The 27519-nt window shown below is 53.0% G+C and overlaps 1 protein-coding gene across 2 annotated transcripts in view; it reads right to left on the bottom strand.

Annotated features, from left to right (window-relative positions):
* Positions 1-27519, bottom strand: part of ZBTB16 (zinc finger and BTB domain containing 16) — a 191686-nt gene that overhangs the window by 37189 nt on the left and 126978 nt on the right. For both annotated transcript variants that reach the window (XM_005856826.2, XM_005856825.2), the window contains exon 4: positions 25489-25575. In XM_005856826.2, the coding sequence (XP_005856888.2) occupies positions 25489-25575 (87 nt within the window). The remainder of the gene's footprint in view (positions 1-25488; positions 25576-27519) is intronic.

Below are 27519 nucleotides of genomic sequence, written 5' to 3' on the forward strand. Positions count from 1 at the left end.
CCAAGGACTCTGGGCCCTGGCGCTCCAGGTCCCCGGGCTGCATGCAGGGCCTGCAGCCTCGCTCACTCCTGCGTCTCTCCCTTTCACCCGGGCCTTCTCCTCTGCTTCGGGAAAGAAAGTGGGCTTTGAAACCAGGGGAAAAGAAAAGGCTTTGAAAACGTGGGCATGACACAGAGCCTCCCCGTTTACTCCGGGGGAATGATAGCCAGGGGACTGTAGCAAGGGCGAAATACTAGTACAGCCTCAGGTGTATACACCCACTGAGCACCTGGCACCTGGTCAGCACAAAAGGAAGGGAGAGAGTTTTCAACATCATTTTCCTCAAACTTGCATTCCGTTCAACCCCATCTCCCCCACTAAACCTCCCTAGCAGTTAAACCAGCATGACGGGGACACCTCATGTGTACTTGGCCCTGGGAATGGAGAGAGGAAGGAGGAACCGGGCCCTCGCTGTGGCTTCCAGAGGTGAGACTCCACACTGTCCTCGTTAGCCTGTCCCTCCTCTGAATGCCTCCCCACACGCCACCTCGGCTGCCACCTGGTTACACAGTGGCCTTCTGCTGGCCGCCGGCTGATTTATATGTGTCTCCGTGTGGCGCCCAGCATGCTGATGTTAGGATAGTGGGAGAAGACCTCAATGTGAGCGCTGGCATTACAAAGCCTTGGGTCCCAGCCCAGCTCTGAAACCTAGAGGCGGAGTGTAGCACAGTTAAAGTGGGAACTGTGCAACCGTTCACTGTGGCTCGAATCCAGCTGGGCCACTTACTACTGCTGTGTGGCCTCAGGCAAGTTACTTAACTCCTCTGTGCCTGTTTCATCCTTTGTAAAACCATGTTAATAACAGTACCGATCTCACTGGGGTTTTATGTGGATTCAAAGAGATTAACACTACCTATCATAAAGCAATGTTCAATACATATTAGCTATAATGGTTACACATACTCCATCTTCTTCATCTGGAACTGGAATGTTCACCTTGCAAAGCTGATATACGGACTAAGATGAGCTCAGAGAAGCATGGGGGCAGTGCATGGCACTCAGGAAATTCTGTAAGAACTCAGCACACACTGGCCTCCCCACTCAGGAGCAAGAACCAGATCTCACACAGTTTCCGCACCTTCCTCACAGTGGTGCCCCTCAGTCCAAATGAGCATTCACTAATTTAATGTGAAAGGGAATGGCGGGGACAGAATGGACTTAGGATTTCTAAACATATCCTTCAGGAGAGGATTCTTTGTATTTTTTTTTTTAAGTGGGAAAGGTAAGGAGGCCAAAATCAGGAATCCAGGGAGCGTGAGTTTCACGTGACTCCGGCAAATAAGTCCGTCTATGAACTCATTTCTCCGCCTGGTTTCCACCCGTTTGATGAGCTGAGCGCCAGGGCAGAGCCCCCACCCAGGTCTCACTTCCCTATCCTGGGGCACCACCCAGGGAGGAGGAGCCTTGGTGGGGTTTTCAAGGATAAACACTCCCGGGTGGCTATGGGGGGCGGTGGGGAGCAGCACTGAAGAATGAAGTGTCCTGGACTGTCCCCTACTGGTGACCAGAGAGAAGGCTCCCCCTCAGCCACGACTGAGCCGCAGGAGGTAACTGAGTTTACTGTTCAGGACATCCAGACGCTCAGAGCGACAGGATTTGGGCATGGGGTGCCGGTATTTCCTACAAGCAGAGGGCCTGACACCCCCTCTCTCTGTGGACGGGGGCACAGAGCAAGTCCCCTGGGACCCAGGAGCTAGGGCTGCCTGCTCGGGCCAGGGGGATGAGCTGGGTGGTCCCTCAGGAGTGGTTCCCAAGTCCCCGATATCTAGGGCCTAAAATCAACAACAGTCACAGCACGTTTATCTTCACTTGGCGTCCCAGCCTTGGGACACAACGCAGTGTGCAAGACAGAGCACGAGAAGGCAGAGGGGGACGGCTCCCAGCCCCGACTTGGTCACCAACTGGCTGCCGGACTCCGGGACAGTCTCTTCACCTGCTGGAGGCACCGTTTCTTCATCTACAATAAGCGAGAGTTGGACCAGAGGGACCGAGGTCCCTTTCTAACTGTTATGGCTACGCCACAGTGAAGGACTGCCTCTTTCCTCCCGCTCCCCCGAGCAGGGGCCACACTCGGGCTCCGCGGAGCTTTGAAGATGTCCGGGGAGGGGGAGAGACTCAACAAAAACCCTTACACTCTTTTTCTGAAAGTCACTCCCAGCTTCTTGGGACACAAAAGTATCTGTTAAGGTAAGTTAAACCTTCTCAAGATGAATTTTCCTTCTACTTTTAATTAAAAGTTCTTTAGAATTAAAAGGACACTATTCAGGAAAGGTTGAAAAAAAATTTCGTTGACACGCCCCCACCCCTCCCTCTTTTCCCCGAGGCAAAGAAAAAGCTGTTTTGTGCACAGCTCGCCCGTCCACACTGTACAAAAGGAGGTGGACTGGCGGCAAGACACATGAGATGACCCTTTGACCCTGAGCCGCTGACAAGTCCTCAATGGCATAAATACCAGATAATCAATCACATGCCAGGAGGGCGCGTCCCCCTGCCCTGGCCCGGGCGGGTTTATGAGAGATACACTGTAAATAGACACTGGCTTCTTAAGAGGCCCCCGGCATTCCAGGGCCGCCATAATCCTGGGGCTGGCCAGCCGGATCCTTGACCATCTCGCTTTACAGCTTTCATCGCGAGCTTATAAAGCGCTTCCCTCCCAGGCCCCACTGCAAGTTGGGCTCCTGGTAGGAGATGAAGCCAAGCGTTCCTCCCCCTCCCGCATCCACGGGGAGACTCCAAAAAGCACTGCAAGGGAAGCTGGGGAAGGAAGGGGCAGGGGATGGGACAGGCCACCAGCAAAGGCCCACGGGTGGGGTCTCGTAGGATGCATGCCTGAGGCAGGAGCCAGCCCGGACCTGGAGGGCGAGGAGAAATCCATAATGATGATACCGATGACCACGACAATAATGACAACAGTAGCCAGCAGGTGCTAAACACGGAGTGAGTGCCATGTGCCCTTCTAAGCGCTTCATGTGTATCCGATAGCAATCCTCGGAAAGCACTCCAAGAGGCGGCACTATTACTATTAGGCCCATTTTACGGATGAGGAAGCTGCGGCTCAGGTTTCCAATGACCTGCCCGAGGGAAAATGAGGAAATGACAGGGAGGATGGGACTTAAACCCAGAGAAATGACCCAGGTCCGGACACACCTCCACTCGACCCCCAACCTGTTTGCCCTGCAGAGCAAACAGTACTTTTGGGCCGCGCAGCAGCCGGGTGGAAGGAGACATTAAAGAAAGTTCTGAAGAATAAATATCACTACAGCCTTTGAATAGACTCCAGTTTCCAGCACAGCCAAGAACGAGGCTGGGTCAGAAGAGAGAGCGTTTTAAAATCCAGCCCATAAACTCCGGCCCCACTGCAGGGCCAGGTTCTGCCTCTGCCCCCGGCCCACCTGGGACCAGCCCGAAGCCCCTTAGGTAGCAGCGTGCTTCTGGACCCGGGCTCTTACTCAGAAGAAGTTCACCAAGATGCTAAACCAGCACCGGCCAACAGGGACAGGGGGGTGGGGAGAGGAAGACAGAGCCTCTTGGTGACTAATTTGGATAATGCTTTTGTGTTGGGGTCAAAGGTTAAATATGGCCACACTAATCTGCTTCTTCCAGAATTCACACACCAGAGAGACTTTCTGTAGCTTAGCAAGAGGGCTTTATCGTACGGCTGGGGAAATGGTACCGACCAGGTCCATGAGACACACACTCGGTTCATCTGGTCCGAACATCCCAGCTCCGGGCTGTGCAGTTAGTTATTTATTATTAGGGCCAAGGCAAAAGGAATGCCAAGTGGCACTTTAAAAAGGTAAGAGTCCCTCGGTCACCTCTCACCCTCTTCTGAATAATGCTCCCTGAAATGCATTAGGAAAAGGAAGGGGGAAGAGAATGCTTGGCAAGCCCACACTCGGAACGGTGGGCTCACACCCAAGACGCAGCCTCGGCTGTGGGGGAAACAAGCCCACACGATGCGCCACGGTGCAAAGTGCTGGCGTTCACAGCCGCTCAGGAGTTTGCCGCGGTGCCAGGAGGTCAGTGTCGTTTTTCAACCCCCTTCCACCAAAGGGGAGACTGACCGTCTACCAGGGCAAGCGACCTGCCCGAAGTCTGGCACTGATCCGCCTAAGCTACGCCCCTAGTTCGTAGCAACGCCAGGACTAGCCATCGTCTCTGCTCCTGTGGCTGCAGGAGACAGACAGGCATCCTCCCTGGAGACACACGGGCTCCCAGGAGAACATGGGGAGTGCGTGCTTCTGAGCGGACAGGTGAGAGGAGTGAACTGTGGAGAACGCTGGGGAAGCTAAGCTGCCTGGGGGGCTGAGACTGAGGAGCCCCCTCCTAGCCTCCCACCCTGGCCGAGAGCTAATTTCCCTCCTCCCTCACCACCCCCCTCCCGGCTGGGGGAACAGTCACCACCCCAAGGCAGAGAGAACTCCCGAGGGAGGCAGTTGCCTTGCAAGAAATGATTGTCCAAGTGTCAACAACCTGCTGCTTCCCAGAGCCTCGGGGTCAGAGGCCAGGATGGCGCACAATGGCCTTCTGGAGCTGAAGGGTCCAGGGAGAGGGGCCCCTGGGGGGTCTCTGGAATGCGAGGCTCTGAGTCCAAGCACCGGAGTCTCCTGTCTTGCCCTTTTATATCCTCCCTCCCTCCCTCCCTCCCTCCCTCCACAAAGCCAGGCACCACTAGCCCAGAAACAGGAACCCAAGAAAGGAAGGGGATTAGTAACACACAAAGGTTCCTTCTACAAGACGTGCAGAGCAAAGCATTCACCACCCCCACAAAATAAGTGCACCCCAAAGCGGGAGAGACGAAGGTGAGAAGCAAGTTCTGTTTGAGCCTCCCCTTCGGCCTCCAAGCCTCCCTGCCCACTGCCCCCATCAGGGCTGGTACCTGCCTCCCTGCATGCTACCAGGGCACGCCTGTCACAGTCCTCTTCCAAGTCTCTGCAAGCTCGGGGGGGGGGGGGGGGGAAGCCATTTTGGATGCTGGCACCGATGCTCTCGGTTGGTGCTCAAATCCTCGCTGACGAATGAGGAAAGAGTGATCTAGGGAATCTCTTCCTTCTGAAACCTTCTCCACAACTAGAGGTTATGGACGTGGAATGGTTTGCAGGTGGAGGCTGTCTCACTGTGCTATCCCGATCACATTTAGTCAAACATCCTAGGATACCCCTCCTCCAAACTTCTGCCCATCAGTTGACTGGATAGTTAACTACTGAACGGACCAGCCTGCTTCCGTCTATTTCCTCTGTAACAAACAATATACTATAATGCTTTCAGACAGCATTCCTTCTATGTGCAGGGAAGCACGGCAGGTGCAACAGGGGAAGCCAAAGAAGGGGAGGGCCTGAGAGGGCAGGGAGGGAGGCGGTGCAGCGGGCACAGGCTGGGGGCACTGCATAGTCGGGCTTCCAGAAGCCACAGCCCTGAGGGCATCAAGAGACATCGCCATTACAACACCTTCAATGTGAATTGTACTTCACACCTTGCAAAGATGTTACTTCCGTCCAAGATCGTTCTGTCCCTCACATCCACCTTTGAGGTCTATAGATAAAGTGTGGTGCTCTAACGTGTCAGACATGGAATGTGAACCTTGCAAATGTTGAGTGGACTGTCCAAGACCACGCAGCTGGCTAGTAAAGAGCAAAAATCGGAATTCAGACGAGAACAGATTCCACTTTCTTGCTTCCAACCGGGAAGCTCCCTTTACTGCTTTTTGTTAAACACACGTAGATAATTATTGAGTGACTACTTATTCTAACACAGTGCAAGGACTCAGGGGCCAATGCTCTGGACCCCAAGTCCTGGAGCAGCAAGATGGCCCAGTGCTCCAAGTGGGGTACATTCATGGTGCGGGTGACCAAAGGAGGAAATGCGTTCCGCTGCTTAGTTGCAGGAAGAGAGACCGAGAAGGACACGGTCTTGCTCTGCTCCGGCTGCTGTAACAAATACCATGACGGTGGCCTAACCAACGGACCTTTCTCTCTCACAGTTCTGGGGGCTGAAGTCTGAGATCCGGGGGCCAGCGTGGTTGGGGTCTTGGTGAGGCTCTCCTCCTGGCTTGCGGACAACCGCGTCCCAGCTGTGTCCTCGCATGGCAGAGAGAGAACGCTTTAGGTGCTTCCTCTTCATATAAGGGCACTAATCCACTGAGGGGGCTCCCCCCTCACAACCTCATCTCCATCCGCCTACAGGCCCCACACCTGCAAATCCCTCCCACTGGAGGTTAGGGTTCAACATGAATGGAGGGGAGAGGGTCCAAACATCAGTCCGTCACGGAAACAACTGAGCTACGAATACGGCAGGCAGACCAGGCACGTGAGAGAGTGGGGTGGGGAAGACATGGAGGAGACAACAGACGACAGTAGCAAAGAATGGGATGCTGTATGTGGCTCTTTATGAACACACTGTAGGGGGCGGCAGAGATAAGGCCCAACTCTGATTGTGACACACTTTCAGGGCCACACAGTGGCCTCCGATCTCCCCCATCAGGAAGTTCTCACCTGGGCCAGACGCTGGGATCTCCCGGGAGCTGTGAAACACCGCCTCTCGCCTGGGGCCAGATTCTGACTTAACTGGTTTGGGGTGGGAGCCCTTGGTTGTTTTTTCAAAGCTTCCCCAAAAGATTTCAATGTGCAGTTGGGGTAAGACAACGAGGGTTGTTTTTTTTTTTTTTTTTTTTTAAATATATTTTATTGATTTTTTACAGAGAGGAAGAGAGAGAGATAGATAGTTAGAAACATCGATGGGAGAGAAACATCGATCAGCTGCCTCCTGCACATCTCCCATTGGGGATGTGCCCGCAACCCAGGTACATGCCCTTGACCGGAATCGAACCTGGGACCTTTCAGTCCGCAGGCCGACGCTCTATCCACTGAGCCAAACCGGTTTCGGCCAGGGTTGTTTTTTTAAAATATATTTTATTTTTTACAGAGAGGAAGGGAGAGGGATAGAGAGTTAGAAACATCAATGAGAGAGAAACATCGATCAGCTGCCTCCTGCACACTCCCCACTGGGGATGTGCCCGCAACCAAGGTACATGCCCTTGACCGGAATCGAACCTGGGACCCTTCAGTCCACAGGCCAACGCTCTATCCACTGAGCCAAACCAGGTAGGGCAAAGAGGGTATTTTTAAGGATAAGCATAGGAGAGGCAACACTGGTTGGGCACGTAAGATGCCAGCGACATCTGTGCCTAGAATCTAGGGCATGAGGCCAAGCACTAACCCTGCCTGGGCCCACTGAGTTGGCATCCACCCTCCGCGGCCACCTTGGTCTGGTGGGAACGAGGCGGGAATTGGAGACAATGGGCACTGCACGCCACCAGCCTGGGGTCTTAAATGTCAAATAAACCTGTCATGTGGGGCCCTTTCCAGAGTTAGCTGCCTTCAGACCAAGGCTGCAGCCATCCAATGGCAGGTGCCCAGGTGATCGGCAGAGATGCCAGGTGGGCAAATGTGGGACCAGGGGTTTCGGGCGGCAGAAGGAAGGATCTCAGGTTGACAAAGGAACGTGTCCCACTACACACACTACACTAACTCCCACCGCACACCATGTTTGGCTGCCCTGTAGCATTGCTTATCTTTTTAGGTACATTTGTGTTTTCCTCCCTGGCATTGGTTAGCAGTCTGAAGGCAGGATTTCGACCTGATTTTCCTATCCTATCTAATAAAGAGGGAATATGCTAATTGACCCTCATGCCATCACAAAGATGAAGGTGCCCACAGCCAATAAGGGGGGCATATGCTAATTGACTGTCCCGCCCTCAAAAGATGGCAGCTCCCACAGCCAATAAGGAGGAAATATGCTAATTGACTGCCACATCCTCAAAGATGGCGGTGCCCACATCCACAAGATGGTGGCGTCCAGTCCCCTCAGCCCTGTCGGGGCTCCACATGCCTGCCTCCGGAGTTCCCCAGTCCCCTCAGCCCCCCAGGGCCGGCCAAGGCTTGCGCTGCCGGCAGTGGCAGCAGCAGAGGTGTGATGGGGCGTTGCCTTCCTCTGATCGCTCAGTCGCCTCCCGCCCTGAGGGCTCCCGGACTGTGAGAGGGACCCCCCTCCAGTGCATGAATTTTCATGCACTAGGCCTCTAGTTTTGAAATACTTCAGCGTGCTCAGAACAGCACGGCTGGTAGACAGAGGTCTGAGGTGGTTGAGTGTCAGTATTGGACTCGCTCTGGGCTCCTCAAGCCCACAGGGGCCGTGGCGGCTCTCTCTTGGGGCGGACCCTGACTAACGGGTTGCCAAGGAGACCACAAGGGACAGCATCTCCTACTCTGGAGATTTCCAGAAAAGATGAGGTTTATTGTCTGGGGGACAGGCGGGGTGGTCCAAGACCAAGACTCCTGGGATCCAGTGCACAGTGTGTCTCTCGAACTTGTGGTGTGACCCGGGACAAGTCCCTGGACCTCACTGAGGCTCAGGGTCACCTTCCCTGTGCCCTCTGCTCCAGCCATGAAATCTAGGAGCCTCCCCATGTTAGAAGCCTAGACCATGAATTAGTCTTTCCCAACCTGAATAGAGCCCAACACCGGGCCTGGTAAATGGACATGATCCTTCCAGGTGGAAGGTGGATGAGCCAAGTCCTCTGAGTAGCACCAGGCCCCCTCCTGGCATCCAGGAGCATAAAATGGGAGCCCCAAAGTATTCCAGAACGAGAATGCAAGCTAGGGGGACTGCTGAAGTCAGGCCCAGACCCCGCCTTCTGGATCACCTCTCTGGAGCTGGAGCCATCTCAAAATAGAAAAACACTGGGCACTCATTCATTTGTCAAAAGCCTCAAGTGTGCTCCCCAGAGGAGAGAAGTCCCAGCGACTCCTGGGCCCAGGGGGCAGCTTTCAGATGCCAAGTCCCCCACTTTCCAATTCCTGTAACTAAAATGAATATGGAAAAGATAATTACCTTTAAAACATACTTAATACTCCAACACATTATCTCTACCTGCAGAAAAAGAATGCTATCTGATGGGATCTTCCCCATAAGCTTAATCAAATTGCTATCTTAAAACCCTCTGGAGTCCTGTGAAACAGTAATAGAAAATTCGAGCCGGGGCTGGAACATGTTATATTTGTTTGGTTGAGGGGAATGAGCATCCCATCTGACAATGGGCACTTAGAGACAAAGCCATTTCCAATCTGAAATGGATCTTCTCCTAGTGGGGAGCAGGGAACATTGCGTCTGACCCACACCTGCAACCCCTCCGTTAAGTTCCTTTCCCTGACGTTCAGAGAAGGGAATTCGGAAAGAAAAGCCCTTTCCTAACACCTGTTGGGTGTCCTGCCGGAGAGCTCCCCTGGTTGGGCCTGGGACACTTAGCATATGGAGATGCCTAACTTGATACTTAACTCTGGGTTTGAACTTGGCAAAGAAATCGATGGGCGCATTTCAGTCAGTGCCATTCCTTAGGTTAGCAGAGGAGATGAATTACCCGCCCAGGGGGAGTGGCCATTTGCAAGGCTGGAGAAAACCACAGGGGAACAGAGTCTATGAAGATGGAGTAGGAGGACCGGGAACATTCCCAGCACCTCCAGCTTGCCTAGAATGGCCGCGTGAACGCTGCCTCCAGCGCGCCCGGCCAGCGCAGTTGGTCTTGTGGACAGAGCAGTGGCAGGTAAGAGGTGGTATGGTGCTGCCTCTGTGCGTTTCCGCTCCTGCCTGCAGTCCCTGGCAGGTCCTTCAGACATGAGGCCTAGCCCCCCCCCGAAAGCATGGAGGGCAAAGGGGCGTCCCAGCACTCAAGTAAGCACTCCAGGCCTACAGAAAAAAGTGAACGGGGCTGGGGAGACGGCTAGGAAACCTCTAAAATACACCAGCAAGGCCCAGGTTTGGTGGCACTCGAGGAACAGCTTACAAAACAGCGATCACCCGAGTTCTGTTTACGAAAAAACTGAAAAAGATGGTGGGACTTCAGGGGACACATTTCTTCTGTTTGCATGTACTTTCTACGTTCTCTACACGAAACACATTACTTGGGTGAGGGATTCTTTTCTTAAAACCGGCCCAGGCTGTCCCGTCCTGCCTTTGGCCAGAGCGCTCCGCCAGGCGCGAAGAGGGCTGGCTTTTCTCCCTGAGACCTACGTGTGAGGCAGCTCCTGCCCCCTGGCTTTGCAGACGTCAGAGGCACATCCTTCTCCCGTCGATGGTCCTGACTGGTTCTCTCCTCCTTCCCAGCTCTGAAAATGGAGGACTGGGGTACCTGAGCCACCCTACTTCTTGCTGCCTGTGAGGACAGACTGGTCCCGAAGGCCCCATACTGGCTGGAAGGTCACCCCCGGTACACAAACCGCCCCGTCCAGAAAGTCCTGTGGTGCAGCAGCATTAGGGTTAGGGTCAGGTTCATGCTGAGTCTGTGAAATCCAACAAATACCTGGAATCTGTTTCTTTATTTTAGTTGAAATACAATTCACAAATCATAAAGTCCACTTTTTTAAGTAAAGTATATGGTCCAATGGCTTTGAATGTGCTCACAAAGTTGTACAAACACCAGCAACACTATCTAATTCCAGAACATTTTCACCCCAAAAGAAACCACACACATCCGTTGTCACTCTCCATTCTCCCTCCCCTCCACCCTAGCAACTACTAATGTGCCTCATCTCTAGAGCATTGCCTCCTCTGAACATCTCATACACACGGAATCATATGGTACGTAGCCTCTGTGCTCAGCTCCTTCCATGTTGGTTTCAACATTGGCCATGTTGTAATATGTATCGGTACTGGGCTCCTTTTTATGGCTGAACTAGAGGCCTGGTGCATGATATTTGTGCACTGGGGGTGGGGTTCCCTCAGCCCGGCCTGCTCCCTCTCGCAGTCCAGGACCCCTCAGGGGATGTCCGCCTGCTGGGAGCTGGCCTAAGCCAGCAGGCGGGCATCCCTTGAGGGGTCCTTAGTGCTGCCGCAGAGGCGGGAGAGGCTCTCGCCCCCGCCACTGCGCTCACCAGCCATGAGCCCAGCTTCTGCCTAAGTGGTGCCCCCCCCCCCCAACCCCGTGGTCAGTGCATGTCATAGGTACCGGTCTTTCTGCCCTTGGGTCGATATGCATATTCGCCTTTTATTATATAGGATAACATTCCATTGTGTGGATAGACCACATTTGTTTACCTGTTCATCAGCTGATGGACATTTGAATAGCTCCTATTTTTTTTTTTTTTTTGTCGTATTATGAACCTATGAACACACTCAGGTATAAGTTTTTATGTGGAAGTATGGTCTCAATTCTCTTGGGTTGGAAGTTGCTTTAAAAATAAAATAAAATCTTGTTATTAGGTTGTCATTTGTCTTTCACATTAAAAAATATACAGGGTATTTAACAATGATTTAAAAAATCTGAGACTTCCAACTACTTGGGTTCCCAGTAACTGAGAGTTGGCTGGCTTTGTTGCACCCCAATCTCATACACATACTTTTACTGCAAAGTGTTACTCTATTGCAAAGTTTTCTACTCCTCCGCCCCTCTACCCGGGCTCTACCATATCCCCACCCTTACCCCATGGTCCTCTACGCAGGAGTCTGAGCTGCAGCATATGAAATATTTAAGCTGCTTTTCTAAATATAAACATATTTAGCTTACAGTCTATAAAATATTTACCTTGTTGCCCCTTACGGCCCCAAACACCTGCATTATTTACAGGACCATCATGGCAACGGTACGCCCTGCTCCCGGACTTGCGCACTTTCCCGTCCCTGTGTCCCTGGTGTGCACCAGCCGTGAGAAGCAATTAGTGAGTCCTCTTTGCCCAAGTCACAGAACAGGCCCTGGGATGCAGGAGAGAACATGGTGTCCACAGCCAGGCAGACAGGCCGCAGCCACACCTGCCGCCCACATGGGGCCAGGGGACCTACACCACAGAATTTCTGGGGGGTAGTTTTAGAGGCCAAGCTCAGTGACATTTGGCTGCTCCCCGAATCCCCCATTCTGAGGAGTGGGAGCTCACTGCTGTTTACCCCAGGCCTGTCACGTGTCCAGGTGTGACCTCAGTCCTCACTGAGGGGTAAGGATAGTCTCTGCTGCCCACTCCCTCTGCCAGGCCCTCGGTGAGCCGGGACAGCTGCTGGGACCTGGGAGTGCTGGCCCGGGCCCATCCCCAGGGGACTGAGTTCTCCCTCTGGCATGTACCTGTCCTCACAGGGGGAAACTGAGGCGCCTGCCAGTGTAACTGAGATATTAATGTGCTGGATCTCTCTCTCAAAATCTCTCTAGTTGCACTTACAGCCTTTTCTTTTAAGAAGTCCTTCTCCATGGGAAAAAAATGAGACTCAAGGGTGATATTTTTCTTATTTATAGTGTGAACTTGCTTTTAAAATTTATATAAATGATACATGTCTATAACTAATGATTATATAATAAATAAATACCTATTATTATTTTTTGGTGTTTTTTTTAATCCCCACCGGATATTTTTTCCATTGATTTCTAGAGAGAATAAAAGGGAGGGAGGAGAGAGAAAAAGAGAAGCATCCATGTGATAGAGACATATTGATTAGTTGCCTCCCGCAAGGGCTGAGGAACCTGTAACCGAGGAACGTGGCCTTGACCAGGAATCGAGCCCGAGACCCTTCCGTCTGTGGGCTGACAGTCTAACCTGAGCAAAACTGGCCAGGGCAATAATAATAATTATTATTATTCAGAAATAGATCAAGCAAAGTAAAACCCTCTTTGCTCTGTAATTCCATTTTCTAAAGATAATCACTGTGAACAGATACAGAGCCTTACATAATCTTACAGGAAGGCTCCCGTATTTTATATTAAACGGGGTCACACTACATAACCTGCTTTCTCTAACCAGCTTTTATCACCCAAACATCATGGCCATCTTTCCAACTCAGGTACCATAATGAACAGATTCCTTACCTTTGGACATGTGGGCTGTTCTCAATGTGCTGTAATTACGTCTCATGTTGTACTCAGCATCCCTAAGGGAAGCTAGAAAATTGGTCTTTGGTACCTGAAGGCCAACGCTGGGAATGGGAGGACCACCAAGGAGCTCTGGGCACCTGCCACACGGGCCCAGGGCCGGCCGAGCTCTGCAGCGCACCCCTTAACTCAGACGCACCCGTGCAAACGCCAAGGCGGAAACCAACCCTCACCTCCTGTGCTTCCACTCAGGAGGCGCTTCCCTCCTCCTCCTCCCCTGCCTCCTCCCACCACCTCCACCCCGTGGTACCTCTACTTACCCTGCGTCTGTTTTGAGTCTCTAAAATGATGTGACAAGTTAATGATGGTACAATTATCTAAATGTTTAACAGACATGTTATCTAAGTGAGTGGGAGCGAGATTCCATCCCGCCGACAATAAACATCAATGGCGGAGCAGAAAGCGATAGGCAAATTATAGCAAACCCTGCAATTTCAATGCCATTAAATTTGGAGGAATAACAGCCTTGAGGCCTGTAAACTCTGAATAAAATAGGCCCTTGTGTTTGTCCAACTATTAAATCAAAATGCTACCAACATCCTAGAAAAAACAAGGCGATTTATGGGTTTTCAAGTTTCGGTTACACATTGGTTTTTATTAACTCCTTTCTGTCACGGGGCAGCAGTGGTGTCTCGAGGGAGAAGGGGGGCAGCGGGGAGGAAGGGGCAGGAGCTGGAAGGCAGCGGAGAAGGGGAGCTGCGGGCCGGGCGTGGGTGCGGAGAGCGGAGCGGGCTGGCGTCGGACCTGAGGACAGATGGGACTTGGAGCCAGGACGATGCTGAGAGGGAAGGAGCAGCTCTGGGCAGCGAGGACGATGGGTGCCCAGCAAGTCCCACTGGACTCACCACTGTCCCCAAACCGGGAGCCCGCTCCTTCCGTGAGCCCCCCGGCCGGCGTGGCTTAGTGGTTGAGCGTCAACCTAGGAACCAGGAGGTCACAGTTCGATTCCTGGTCAGGGCATGTGCCCGGGTTGGGGGCTCGATCCCCAATAGGGGGTGTGTAGGAGGCAGCTGATCCACGATTCTCTCTCATCACTGATGTTTCTCTTTCCCTCTACCTCTCCCTTCCTCTCTGAAGTAGATAAAAATACATAAAAAATAAAAGGCAAAAGATCTTCGTCTTTAGACCCTTCGTCACACACAGTGTGCACTCCAATTTTTACTGAAAAAGCTTCTAAATACAGTGAAGCAAATACTTACCTGTTGAGGAGGGACAGAGACTGAGACATTAAAAGTAATGACGGAGCAGCCGCACTGAAGGCGGGTGAGCTGCCCCCAGCCGCGGGGCTGAGCTCTGTCCACGCCTTACTTAACGCGGTCCTCATAACGGACACATACTGTTAACATGGTTTACAAACGTGAAAACCGAGGCTGAGAAAAATGCAGACCATCCACACAAGGTCAGGATCTCAGGCGGTACTTGGAACCACAAAACCCCCACACAGCATTTCCCTCATTCCGACACCCAGCATTTGAGGGGCAGGTAAAGTATTTTGTCCCACGTCCTAAAGCAGGCCTGTGACAGGGCCGGGGTAAGAACTCAGTTCTCCTCCTTCTCCTCCTTCATCACTGTTTCCAAACGCGGCGCTGCCCCCACGGCAACACTCGGGTCACTTCTGCTGCGAAGGGCGTTGGTGAGGGCATGGCTGCTGGACCTCTGACCGCCCAGCACACGTCTGGCGCAAAGCAGACACTCGTTTCTACGCGAGCAGGAGTTACAACCTTTTCGTAACCAAACCCGCCTGGGGCCAATTTTCCTCCCCAAACCCCAAGATCAGCAAACCACCGATGCCCAAAGCAGTGACGCTTCACATAAAAACCACTGGGGTGGTGAACAGAGCAGGGAGGGTGTTCAGGACAGCGGAACTCTTCTGTAGGATGCAACTATGGCGGGTACAAGTCGGAACCATAATGTAAACTATCGAGTTAGGGGGGTAGGTTTGTGTGGAGGATGCTGATGGCGGGGAGGCTGGGCAGGAGTGGGGCGGGGCCTGAGGACTCGGCACCTTCTGCTCAGCTTTAGTTTCCCACACAGGAGCAAACTTAAAATTGCTCTAAAAATAAAGTTTATTCACTTAACAACAGCACTAGGGACCCACCCAGAAGGTGGCTAGAAGGGCCTGGGAGCCACTAGCGTTTGGGCCAGGTCTTGTCTGGGCCAGCAGGTGACAGCTGGGCTGTCCGGCCCTGCCCCGCAGCAGGCAGCTCAGCAGAGCCGAGCACCCCGTGCTGGGGAAATGAAAGTCTATATTAGGCATGAAGCATGCCTGTATGGCAACAGCATCAAACGAGGTCAGGACTGAGTCTGCGGTGCACACGGCCGGCAGCACATGACTCTCCCTCCCAAAGCGCCTCTGACGTCCCGCGGCCGCCCCCGAGCTCCGGCTTTCTCAGGTTCGATTTCTTGGCGCACCACATGAAACGCTATACAAATCACCCTTGATATTTAGAAAAGTCAAATGCTATTATGCTTTCAATGAGGAGGTCACGCCGACCTGCATGGGAGTCCACGTGTCGACGGATGACCTTGTCCTCCGGCACGGGCAGGGGAAGCCCGCCCTGCCTTTTTCTCCGTGTAAAGTTTTAAGTAGATTAACTTGTTTCTCGTCCGCTGGCCCCTCTCCCTTCCCCAGCTTTTCTGGGGCCGGGCACCAGGAGGCTGACCTTGGGAGGAGGGGCCAGAACAGTTGCTGGTTTTCCTCCTGCTGTGGGACCGGGGCCAGCCACCCTGAAGCAGTCGCTCAGTGCCAGGGCTGCCCCTCATGCCAGGGCCTGGGCAGGAGAGGAGCAAAGCTGGCAGCCACGCGGAGGGAAGGAATGCTACTGCTACCCTTTAAGTCCCCTCCCCGCCTGCTGCTCCTGCCACCCCGCCCTGGCTCACCTGCCACAGAGAGTCCTCCAGACAAGGACTTCACTTTCCACTCTGGAGTTCGGGGCCAGACACTGACCATGTCAGGAGAGAGGGGGGTAAGCAGGTAGCACCCCACAGAGTGGGGTGCAGCTCTGCACCTTCCTCGGGGCGGTCACACAGCTGTGGAGTGTGTGCCTCGCCGCTTCCTCCTTCCAGTGCTGCGGTAAGGTGCTCCCAGCCTCCCTCGCAGGGGAAGCGTGAGGGCCCTGGGCAGGCTCCCTCCAGCCCCTGCTCCTTGCCCGAGGGGCAGCAGATCCCACAGCACAGCTGCTGGCCCTCGCCAGGTGTGTTCGCTGTTTCTGGTCTGCAGGACCCTCTTGCAGCCAACATAGAGAGGGGGAGAAGCAGCACCTCAACATTTGCATCTGCCTGAATGGCTTCCTGTGTGACACAGGATTGTGGGGACTCAGCAACTTTTTCTAGGCCAGTAAAAGAAAGCCCTTACTTTGTAGTCGGGGTGGAGAGACTCTTGGACTGGAAGAACTCGTGGGTCCTAACTCTTGCCTGGCTTGTTCTTAACCCCTTTTGCAAATATGGGCTTCTGAGCCCTGGTTTCCTACCTAGACTGTTGGCCGGGCAGAGTTGACACCATGGTCTGAACATTAGGTTCAATGCTCACACCCCATGGGGAGGGGTAACATGGGCTCTGGGGTGCAGGAGCCCGAGGCCTACTTTCTAGCTCCCTCCTGGGCTGGCCTTCCTTAACACGTCGAGGTCTGTTTTCTGTAGCGAATAGGGAGAAGAGTATCTATGTTTTAGGGCTGTCGTGAGGCCTTAATAAATTGTAACTCCTAAGTGTCCATGAAAGTATAGCTATGCACTATCTGTTCCCAAGGCAGGGTCACCCTGCACGGTCATTTCCCTCACAGCACTGTAAACCTCAGAAAAGCAATTTTGTTCACCATTAGGTATTGGGTTTACCAAGTCCCTTGCACATAGTAGGTACTTTGAAACTTGGGAAGTAAGTGAATGAGAAATGATGAAATGAACCAGCTGCATAGACTACTCTGATGGGCAGCAAATCCAGGTCACGAACCTGCAAGCCAATGGGGCAAGTGAGGGGCTGGAGGAGAGAGCGGAACTGCTTTGGGGCAAGTCTACTAGAGATCCAGTTCCACCCAGTGTCAGGGGACTCCAAGGTTTCCCTGAAGATTCCTGGCCCCAGAACTCTTAACCTGGGGTGACTTTAGCCATCTGCCTCTTTTCCTCACCTGGGCAGTAGGGGACCCTGAATACGGAAGGCAGGAGCCCCAGAACACCCAGGTTCCCGACGGTCACAGCCATTGGCCAGGCACCAGTGGGGACTCAGGATGCCTGAGCCTTCCTTCTAGGGCACCAACAGAGGCGGCCTCCTGTGAGACGTGCTTCCGGAGGGCAGACACCTGCTCAGCACTGTGCTGATCCCAGCTCCGCAGCGTGTCTGACCTGGGTGTCTAAGGCATCAGTTTGGGTGTTGGTAAGGGGTGGTCCCCTTGGGCATTCCAGGCACCAGAGCCTTAAAATAAGAATCTGCTCTGTGAGACTGTCCAACCTGTAGAAGAACTTCATTCTGCCCTCACCTCCCCCAACTGCACGTGGATGGGTCTGGTGGCTGTTAGGTCTGTGGGCACAGGGGAAATGGCCCAGTCAGAGGACAAGTCAGGGATCCTGGGGGAATCCCACCGATCCTGTTCCTCCACCACCACTGCCACCAACCTGGCCCCTCACACTCCCGCCCCCGGTGGTGGGGAACGAGTGCCCTCCACGACAGCCAATGAATCACGATGATGATACCACCACACCAGTGTTTACTCTGCACCAGGCCTACACTGAGCGCTTCCCATGAACTATCCAATTAACCCTCACAATACCCCTTACAGGACAGACGCCATCATTGCCCATGTGACGAAGAGGAAACCAGGACTTAGAGAAGTTAAGCCACCTCCTCAAGATCATACAACGTGAAAGGATGGGGCTAGCATTTCCTAAATGAGGTACAGGCTCCCAAGTTCTGGGTGTCCCCATGCACAGAAAATGTGAACTTCACACTCTGACACCAGCTCCTGGGTCCCTCTTCCCTGAAGCCTGCAAGACAAACCTGCTCTGCCCCATTAGGGCCCAAATTTGTCCGGGAGCAAAGCGCTCTAGAGACCATCCTATCCACTCCCTTCCTTTGGGCAGGTCCATCGTCCCCCAGGAGCCGTGTGCACACCTGTCTCTCCTCCTCCACGGGCTCTGGCCCAGCCCACCACCAGCACTGGCCCATCTCCCCATGTTCAGATCTCAGGAAGGTGGCTGCTCTGAGTCACCTGCATATGGGTTAAAAGAGTTGAAGGCTCCTACAGGTCACCCTCAAGGCCTCCTCGCTGACCCCCCTCCCCCACCTCACGCATGCTGAAGACAGCCCCAGCCCCTCACGTTCACTCAGCAGCCAAGGGAGCGCCCCTGCCCTCTAATTCATGCCACCTAGTCCGTCTGCTGCCCCCAGGTCTGTTCAAGTCCCAAAAGGGGATGTACAGTGGCCTAGACAACGTTATGATTTGTAAAAACCACTCCTCATTAGTTTGACTTTGAATAAAGAGGGTAATTATTTTTAAATTTATTAACTGCTGCCTGGCCAGAGAAGTTTCCAGATCAAATGACATGGAGAAGCTATTTCTGTGCAGTGATGCAGCAATTTATATTACTGATCGGTCATTAAAACCTCTGGCACAAACCCACTTGTGTTTCCTGAGCCAAGATAGTGTCCATGTGTCAAATTTCAAACCCACAGTATAAATTAAGCCATTAATGGTATTTATCAGTTTATCTGCACTTAAAGAACTCCTTACTAATTTAAGACCTTCCTGATATAGCATCCAAGTGGTGCGCTGGGCGTGTGTGTGCGTGCGTGTGTGTGCGTGTGTGTATGTGTGCTTTCTCACTTTTTATTTTTCTGGAAAGTGTAAAAAAGTTCTGATGTGTGAATGAAGTACAAGCATCTCGGGAGCTGCGTAGCTGCTAATTCCTCGCTGCTCTGCCACCCAAACATTTTGGAAGCAGCAGTGTTTTGCAATATGTATTTGTCATAATATAAAAGGTGTAAAGTGATCTCTGTTTATCTCCTCAATGTCTTCCCTGTACCAAAACAGAAAACCGGAGTGTGGCAACAGAGCCTGAGCCCAGCCCAACCACAGCGTGGCCTCCCAGGGCCCCGGCTGGAGCTCACCAAGATCCTGGAGGGAGGGAACAAGGTGGGTCACACACCATGACACATGTCCAGGCTAGGTGGCGTCACAAGGGTCAGATGTTGGCCCTGGCCGGTTTGGCTCAGTGGCTAGAGTGTCGGCCCTCAGACTGAAGGGTCCTGGGTTTGATTCTGGTCAAGGGCACGTACCTGGGTTGCAGGCTCCATCTCTGGGGCCACCTGTGGGATGCAACCAGTCAATATGTTTCTGTCTCTCCCTCTCCCTTCCACTCTCTCTAAAAATCAATGGGAAAAAATATCCTCGGGTGAGGATTAACACAACAACAACAACAAAAGGGTCAAAAGACGACAGTTTAGAGTTTAGACCCATCAAACCTCAGAGGGAAGGTAGGGGAGGGTGGGGGTAAGGGGAAGAGATCAACCAAAGGACTTATATGCAAGCATATAGGCCTAACCAATGGACACAGACAACAGGAGGGTGAGGGCATGAGTGGGATGGATGGGGGGTAATGTGGGGATAAGGACACATATGTAATAACTTAATTAATAAAGAAATTTAAAAAAAAAAAACCCAAAAAACGAAAGATGGCAGTCTGTTGGCTAAAATGGAAAAGGAAATACTTTTTACTAAATTCACTTTCCAGTGTCAAGAATACCTGTACAGCCCACCATCACCCATCTGACACAATGCTACCCTAGCTCTGTGACCTCCCCCGACGGCGGCCTTAGGCAGGGAACTCCAGACCCGGTCTGTTTCAGGAGGGGACATGGGCATCAGGGTGCTGAGGATTCTTTTCTTTTTTTTTTTTAATCCTAACTCCAAGATATTTTTCCATTGATTTTTTAGAGAAAGTGGAAGAGAGAGGGAAAGGCAGAGAAATATCGATGTGAGAGAAACATTGATTGGTTGTCTCCTGCACACAGCCCAACCAAGGCCCGGGCCGGGGAGGAGCCTGCAACTGAGGTACGTGCCCTTGACGAGAATCAAACCCAGAACCCTTCCGTCTGCAGGCCCACGACACTCTATCCACTGAGCAAAACCGGCTAGGGCAGTGGTCGGCAAACTGCGGCTCGCGAGCCACACGCGGCTCTTTGGCCCCTTGAGTGTGGCTCTTCCACAAAATACCGACTTCTGCGAATGGGCCACGAAGTTTCAATTGCACTGTACGTGCGCGCCTGCACGTGGTATTTTGTGGAAGAGCCACACTCAAGGGGCCAGAGAGCCACATGTGGCTCGCGAGCCGCAGTTTGCCGACCACTGGGATAGCCATGTTGAGGATTCTTAATCAAACGGACCAGAGATCAATGAGCTAAATGGTCTCTGACATGTTCTCTTTAAACAGTAAATCAATGTGCAGGCAGCTGAGGCGTCGTGGGAAGAGCACTGAAGTTGGGTCAAGTTCCAGCTCTCCACCTCCTAGTGGGTGTCTTCTAGACCTCCGTTTTCTCATCTGTTAAATGGGTATAATACAGGAAGGCGTTTTATAAACTAAGGTGTCAGAAGTGTAAGGTGGCACTGCCATTACTTTACTCTCTGGGGTGATTCCTCCTCCTTTTCAGAGCGCGCTCCCTGCTCTCTTGCTGGCTCTCCACAGCCCGGGCACCCACTGGCGCCCCCAGCATTCCTACCAGCCCTCCTCACATCAGGCCTCTCCCCGCCGTGGGGTCCCTTTCTGAGAACAGAGATGACAAGCGGATTTCAGTTGCGTTCGTCCAATGACTGGTCATAGAGAAGCCTGAAGCCCCGTGTGGGTTCCGCGGAAACAGCGCTGGAAGTGACCTGCGAGCTCTGCCACGTGTCAGGCAGAGCCGCCTGGGTGCCAGCCCTCCGCTGAGGGTGAGGCTGCTGTTGCACCTCTGCCCAGGAGAGCCCAGCCCGGTGGCACCAGGAGGCGCTCCTCTCGGCTGGGGGAGCTTGCCCACTCTCACACCAGGCGGGGAGGGCGCCTTTCTCAAAGCACCCGCCTTGGTCTCTCGTCCTTAATTGGGATGCAACTGTTTTCCGCTTTCACAAGCTCGAAGTACTCAGCTTGGAGGAGCAAAAGCAAGGCTGAGTGGGCTGGGCCCTACCTGTGCCACAGGAGGGACCGCACTAGGCTCCTTTCGCAGGTGAGGGGACTTGAAGGGCAGAAAAGAGTAACAAGGCAAGGTTACTCACCTATGGAGTTAGAGCCCAACTCCAGGCTCTTCCAAATCATCTCTCTCTAAACAGTCAATCACCCTTTTCCGGAAAGGGTTGACTTCTCTCAAGTTCTCGTTACTTCATCAATCCTAGAAAGTCACTGGTCCGAGGACACATCCTGATTTTCAAAGCCAATGCAAAACCCAAACTCTGAAAACAGGCCGGGGTCATTAATATCACCAAATTGTACAATTAAAAACGGTTAAAATGGCGAATTTTATGTTGCACATGTTTTACCACTGCCTTAAAAATTAACAGAGTAATATACCAAAACCGCTGAACTGTACACTTTAAACAGGTGAGCTGTACGGTGAGTTATATCTGAAGAAAGCTGTTGGGTGGAGGGAGGGCAGGGAGGTGTCTGTGTTGGTCACTGTCATGTACCTAGCAAGTGCCAGGCCAGAAGGTGTGGGGTCTGCTTGCGAACAGAGTCCCCTCTGCTCCCCTCGCGGGACTGTGCCTCTTCCCAGGCCTGGCTGAGTGGCAGCTCGCTCCCTGCTCTGCACATGAACCTGATGGACAGAATGAGCTGCGTGGCACACTGGCCCGCACGCAGTCTCTCAGCCCCGGAGCAGTTCCAGGGTGGGATCCTCGGTGACATGAGGTCTAGAGCTGGGTCGGGGAGATCTCCTCTGGCTCTCAAGACAACCAGCTCTGGGGCCCTGAGCACAATCATCTGGTCAAGTCTCTGTCTCCAACGGAGCCAGGCAGGCGCCGGCAGGAGTGCCAGCTCGCCTAGAAGGCTCTCCTCCCACTGCCACAGGCCACCACCCGTGGCACCAGCCCGCTCAGGAGAGCAGACCTGGTGAGGAGGCAGGACAAGGACATACCTGCGACAGTAACTGTAACGGCAGCAGCGCACTGGGCTCCCTCCCTCTTCCACTGCAGCCCCCCCGCCCCCCGACCCGGGGTGGCTCAGCCCTGAGTCCAGAGACGACTGCCATCAGTTCCTCTCCCTGTCTGCCTGCCATCCCTCCCAGAAGGGACTCTAGTCGGCCGCCTGGAACCTGGGCTGACCTGTGCCTGCTGTGATCACTAAAGCCTGGCGGAGCGATGCCGCGTCCCCGCCCAGCTTCAGGGGGCCTGCCCGGCGCTGTCATGAAGTCCAGCTACTCGGCTCTGGAGGGCACGTGGGGGAGCGCCGATAGCCCGTGCGGGGCTGAGGAGGCCACTGGACACCCAGGCCGGTGGAGTCTGCAGAAGACCCCAGGCAGACACTCCCGACTGCAACCCCACGCGAGGCTCCAGGTGAAAACTGCCCGGCTGAGCACAGTCAACCCACACAACTGCCCAAGAAGAAAGACACCGTTGCTTCAATCAACTGCTGTAGAGCAGCTGACAACGGAAACCCTCCTGTGGTCCGGCGCAACCCAGGGCCCAGGGAGCTCGCCCAGACACATAAGTTGAGTCAGGCCACCCTCCCATTCTAGCCTGTGGTGAGCTACTGTCCCCTTCTCTATAAATGTGCGTACACGTGCGTGTGGTATGCGTGTGTGTGCAGCGTTACCAAGATATAATTCGGGTACCACACAACGTACAATTCATGCTTTTAAAGCACAGCTAACCTCTGACCAATGGGGGATTCGGGGCGCTGACCTCCCATGCAGTTGAAAATCCGTGTATAACTTTTGACTCCCCCAAACTCAGTTGTCCCTCAGTGCCCACGATCCTTAAGTCCCCGATATAAAATGGCATAGATCAATGCATACGGCCAGCCCTCCGTATCCGCGGACCCCCAACCAGAGCACAAACAGTACAGGTATTTCCTGAAAAAGATCCCTGTGTAGGTAGACACGCACAGTTCCAAACCATATTAAGAGTGACTGAAGACAGTTCAATCGTTTCTAATACATTCAGAGTTGTGTAACCATCACAATTTTAGAACATTTTCACTTGAAACGAACCCCCATTTCCTTTCTGTGTATGGATCTGCCTCTCTGGGTGTTTCCTGTAAATGAAACCGTACACCATGCGGCCTTTTGTGTCTGGCTTCTTTCACAGAGCGTGAGGTTTTTAAGGTTCACCTATGCTGTGGCAGTTATCAGCACCTCATTCCTTTCCGTAGCCGAATAATATTCCGTGGTACTTCATCCATTCGTCAGCGGGCAGACGCTGGTTAGAGCTACCTTCTGACTACCATGAATAACGCCGCGATAAACGTGCGTGCAAGTTCTTGTGTAGCTGCATGTGTTCATTTCTCCTGGGTACATCCCTAGGAGTGGCACTGCCCTGTCATACGGTGACTTTGTTTAACCTCTTGAGGAACTACCAGACTGTTTCCCAAAGTGCCCGCACCATTCCGCACCCCCACCAGCAGCATGGGGTTCTGACGTCTCCACATCCTCGCCAACCCTTCTCGCAGTCGTATTTTTATTACAGCCACATCCTGCCCCCGGTGAAGCAGGACCTCACTGAGATTTTGATCTGTATTTTCTGACGACTCACGGTGCCAAGCCCTACTCCCTGTGCTATTTGTCTATTTCTGGAGAAATGTCTATTCAGATCCTTTGTCCATTTTTAATGTTGGTTATTTGTATTTTTATTATTGAGACATAAGAGTCCTTTATATTTTATAACTCCAAGTCTCTGATCGGCTTATGGCAGCGGTTCTCAACCTTCTGGCCCTTTAAATACAGTTCCAACCATAAAATTATTTTCGTTGCTGCTTCATAACTGTAATGTTGCCACTGTTATGAATCGTAATGTAAATATCTGATATGCAGGATGGTCTTAGGCGACCCCTGTAAAAGGGTCGTTTGACCACCAAAGGGGTCGCGACCCACAGGTTGAGAACCGCTGGCTTATGGTCTGCAAGCATTTGAAAACGCTGTGCTGCTCACTCCCTCCCTTTAGGACTCTGCTCAGAGGCCACCTTCTCAGAGAGGCCTTCCCCAACCATCTGATTAAAACTCCACTTTCCCCCATCACTCTCTACCCTCATCCTGCTTTATCTGTTCTTACCAGCACTTACTATAACGTGGCAGTGTATTAGACACCTATTTGCCTATACTCTCGCCCTGTTAGGATCACAGTTCCACAAGAAGCGCTGTCTGTCACCTATGTTACTCTCCCTAAATGTCCCAACAGTGCCAGGAATGTTGTAGGGACTCAACACATACTTATTAAATTAAATACATCTACTACTATGTATTGAATGCTTACTAAGAGCCAAACATTCTGCCAATCACCTCAAATAAAACATCTTATTTAATCCCTACAACTCTCTATGCTATGAGGTAGGTACTATCATTACTCCACTTTTCTAACAGATGAGGAAACTGAAATTGAGGGAGTTTAAGTAACTGATCCATGGTCCCGCACACAGGAAGTGGCAGAGCTAAAAGTTTAGCTGGGTTTCATCCCAGACAGTCTTAAGCCAGGGGTGGGCAAACTTTTTGACTCGAGGGCCACAATGGGTTCTTAAACTGGACCAGAGGGCCGGAACAAAAGCATGGATGGAGTGTTTGTGTGAACTAATATAAATTCAAAGTAAACATCATTACATAAAAGGGTACGGTCTTTTTTTTTTTTTTAGTTTTTTTCATTTTAAACGGGCCGGATCTGGCCCGCGGGCCGTAGTTTGCCCACGGCTGGTCTAAGCTGTACCACTCCTGTGCTCACTCACTCAGGCAAGTCACCTTCTGTCCCCCGAGCCTCAGTCTCATCTGTGACATGGGAGTCGCCTCCTACCTTACACGTTTACTGGGAGACAGGCCAGGTGAGGTCAGGGACACTGAGACCGGTGCTTGGCACCTAAGGAGTGTCCAGTGGGCGGGAGGCACACCCATGACGAGGACCGTGCCGATCACAGTGATGAGATGATGCTGATGCTGTGAAATCAATGCTTTGAAGTCAAATAACGTGATATTGTTGCCTTTTCACCCTGTGTGCAGACTGCTTTCTTTTAGACCATGACTCTACCCTCGCAGACGGGGGACCAGCCACTGGGCCACACAAGGGTGTCAGAGTTGGTCACAGGGGATAAAGGGTGTCCTGACCCTTCAGAGGAAGGAGATGCTTAGACAACATCCCGGACTTTCAAAGAACCTGACAAGAGGACAAGAGGTCTCTGAGAAGATGGACCTCCTGGCCTGTTAGAGACAGAGATTTGGGCCTAATCCAGGGCGATGCTCTTGGGGGGCAAAGTCACACCTGCCCAGCCACCCCCACTCGCAGGTCCCCAGGAGATGACGGGATATCGCCTTGCTGAAGGGGTGCGGCCGAGATGCGTCCCATCCGTGTGCTACCACACTGTGGAGGAGCTGGAGAATGGGATCGAAGCCGACTCACCTGTATGGGTCTGCCTGTGTGTCTCCAGGGCATCCTCCTTCGAGAACTGGGCACCGCACTGATCGCAGACGAAGGCTTTGGCGCCCGCTGAAAGAAAGGGGAGGTGGTTACTAACTTCCCAGAGTGACATTCCATTAGGAGGCGGGGTCCTGGGCCCAAACCGTGCAGGTGGACCTGGGGCAGGGGGTGAACACCTGTGACGTGTCAGGGAGAAGCCAAGGCCCCAGCAGCCAGCCCAGCTCAGCCCTCCTTCTAGGGGTAACCACCACCCACATGAACTCCAAATGCCCCGTCCAGGGCCCTCCCAGCGAGAAGAGGGAACCAAGACAAACAGAGACGGGCTCCCGATGAGACGCCTGGTGAGAAGGGACTTCGGGGGCTGCTCCAGGTGCGGGATGGGAAGGAGTGAGTGATGCGTGCTCTGCTGCCTAGATTATGCTTGAAGGAATTACTGACATACCTCTACTTGGATAAGCCCCTAAGTCCGTGTGTCCAAAACTAAACCACAGTTCCCCCCAGCCACCTCCTACAGCTGACCATTCAAAAACTGGAATGACTCCCTAGTGCCTTTTTTGTTTTGTTTTGTTTGTCTGTTATTCCTCACCGAGGACATCCTTTCCCTTGATTTTTTAGAGTGGAAGGCAAGGAAGGAGGGGGACAGAGAGCAACATCGATGTGAGAGAGATCCATCAATTGGTTGCCTCCCGCACACTCCCTGACCGGGGCCAGGATCGAATCCGAAACCCAGGTACGTGCCCCTGACTGGGAATCAAACCATGTGACCTTTCAGTGCCCGGGCCAGCGCTCTAACCACTGAGCAACCGGCCAAGGCACAAAGCGCTTCTCGGTGTGCTTAGCAGCTTTCCTGCTTTGTCTCTGCTTCCTCACTCCTGCTCTCCAGGCTCCAGCCCTGTGAGGAGCTGCTCTGGCTGCGGGAGGAGCCGCGTCCTCCCTCACCACAAGGTCTCTGCACACCCTTCTGTACCTCCAGTCTCTGACAGTCTTGCCCCCTTGTCCTGGCCCCTCCGTACAGCTGGTCTCTACTCCTCATTTACGCATCAGCTTCCTTACCCTTGTCCCGCCGTCTGGGGGAGGGAGCCCTCCTTTCTGCTCCGACGCACCCCGTACGGTCCAGTTCACAGCCGCGCATGCTCCTTTACCAATGCCTGTGGGCCTGTCTGTCTCCATCTCCGGACACTTGGCTCCCGAGGGAGGGAGCAGGGCATCTGCTCCACCCCCAGTGGGACCTATGACTGTACATACTTGTGGAATAAACTAATCAATTCAGTGCAATTCAATTTGGTAAACATTTTTAGAACCACTATTCACAAGGCTCCAAGCGACAATGTCACAACGTCAAGTTAAACAGGACGACTTTTTACCGCTTACTCATCGTCTTCAAGATGTTATCTCATCCAGGGAGCACCTGTGTGAGCCCTGGCGGTTTTCTTTCAAATGTCTCCTGGATGCCTCTCTTCCTCCGCCTGTCCCTAATCACTGTCCCAACCAGGCCCTCGTGGGGCCGCGCCCAGGACACCGAAGAGTCGGGACGGCCGCCACACCACCAGCTGCCCTCGGAGCCAACCAGCAGACGCAGGCCCCTTGTGGGTCACGTGACTCCTCACACTTCCTTGCTCAAGAAGATACAGTGGCCCTCAGTGGTTCTCCATTCTGCTCCTCGGCTTCAAGGCCTCCGCAGGGGGCTGTCCTCACGGGCCCCTGTGCACCACTCGACCCTCCCTGAGTCTCTGGGCTTGAGTGATGCCTGGGCTCACTCCTCCTCTATTCCAAGCCCTTTCTATTTCAAAACTGGAGAAAGCACGCACCGAGCACCCCAGCCCTCGCTGCTCTGCCCTCCCCCACCGCTGCCTCTGCTCCTCCCTGAGGGTGCCTGTGCTTTCGTTTTCTATCAGCGCTCATAGAGGCAGAATGCTGTAGCAGAAACAATCCAGTGCGTTTTCAAAGCCTCTCAGATTTCCTGAGACTTTATCACACACCGCAGGATGCTAAGTCCTGAGGACATACCATTGC

The sequence above is a fragment of the Myotis brandtii genome, unplaced genomic scaffold, assembly GCF_000412655.1.
Source record: "Myotis brandtii unplaced genomic scaffold, ASM41265v1 scaffold105, whole genome shotgun sequence".
Lineage (NCBI taxonomy): Eukaryota > Metazoa > Chordata > Mammalia > Chiroptera > Vespertilionidae > Myotis > Myotis brandtii.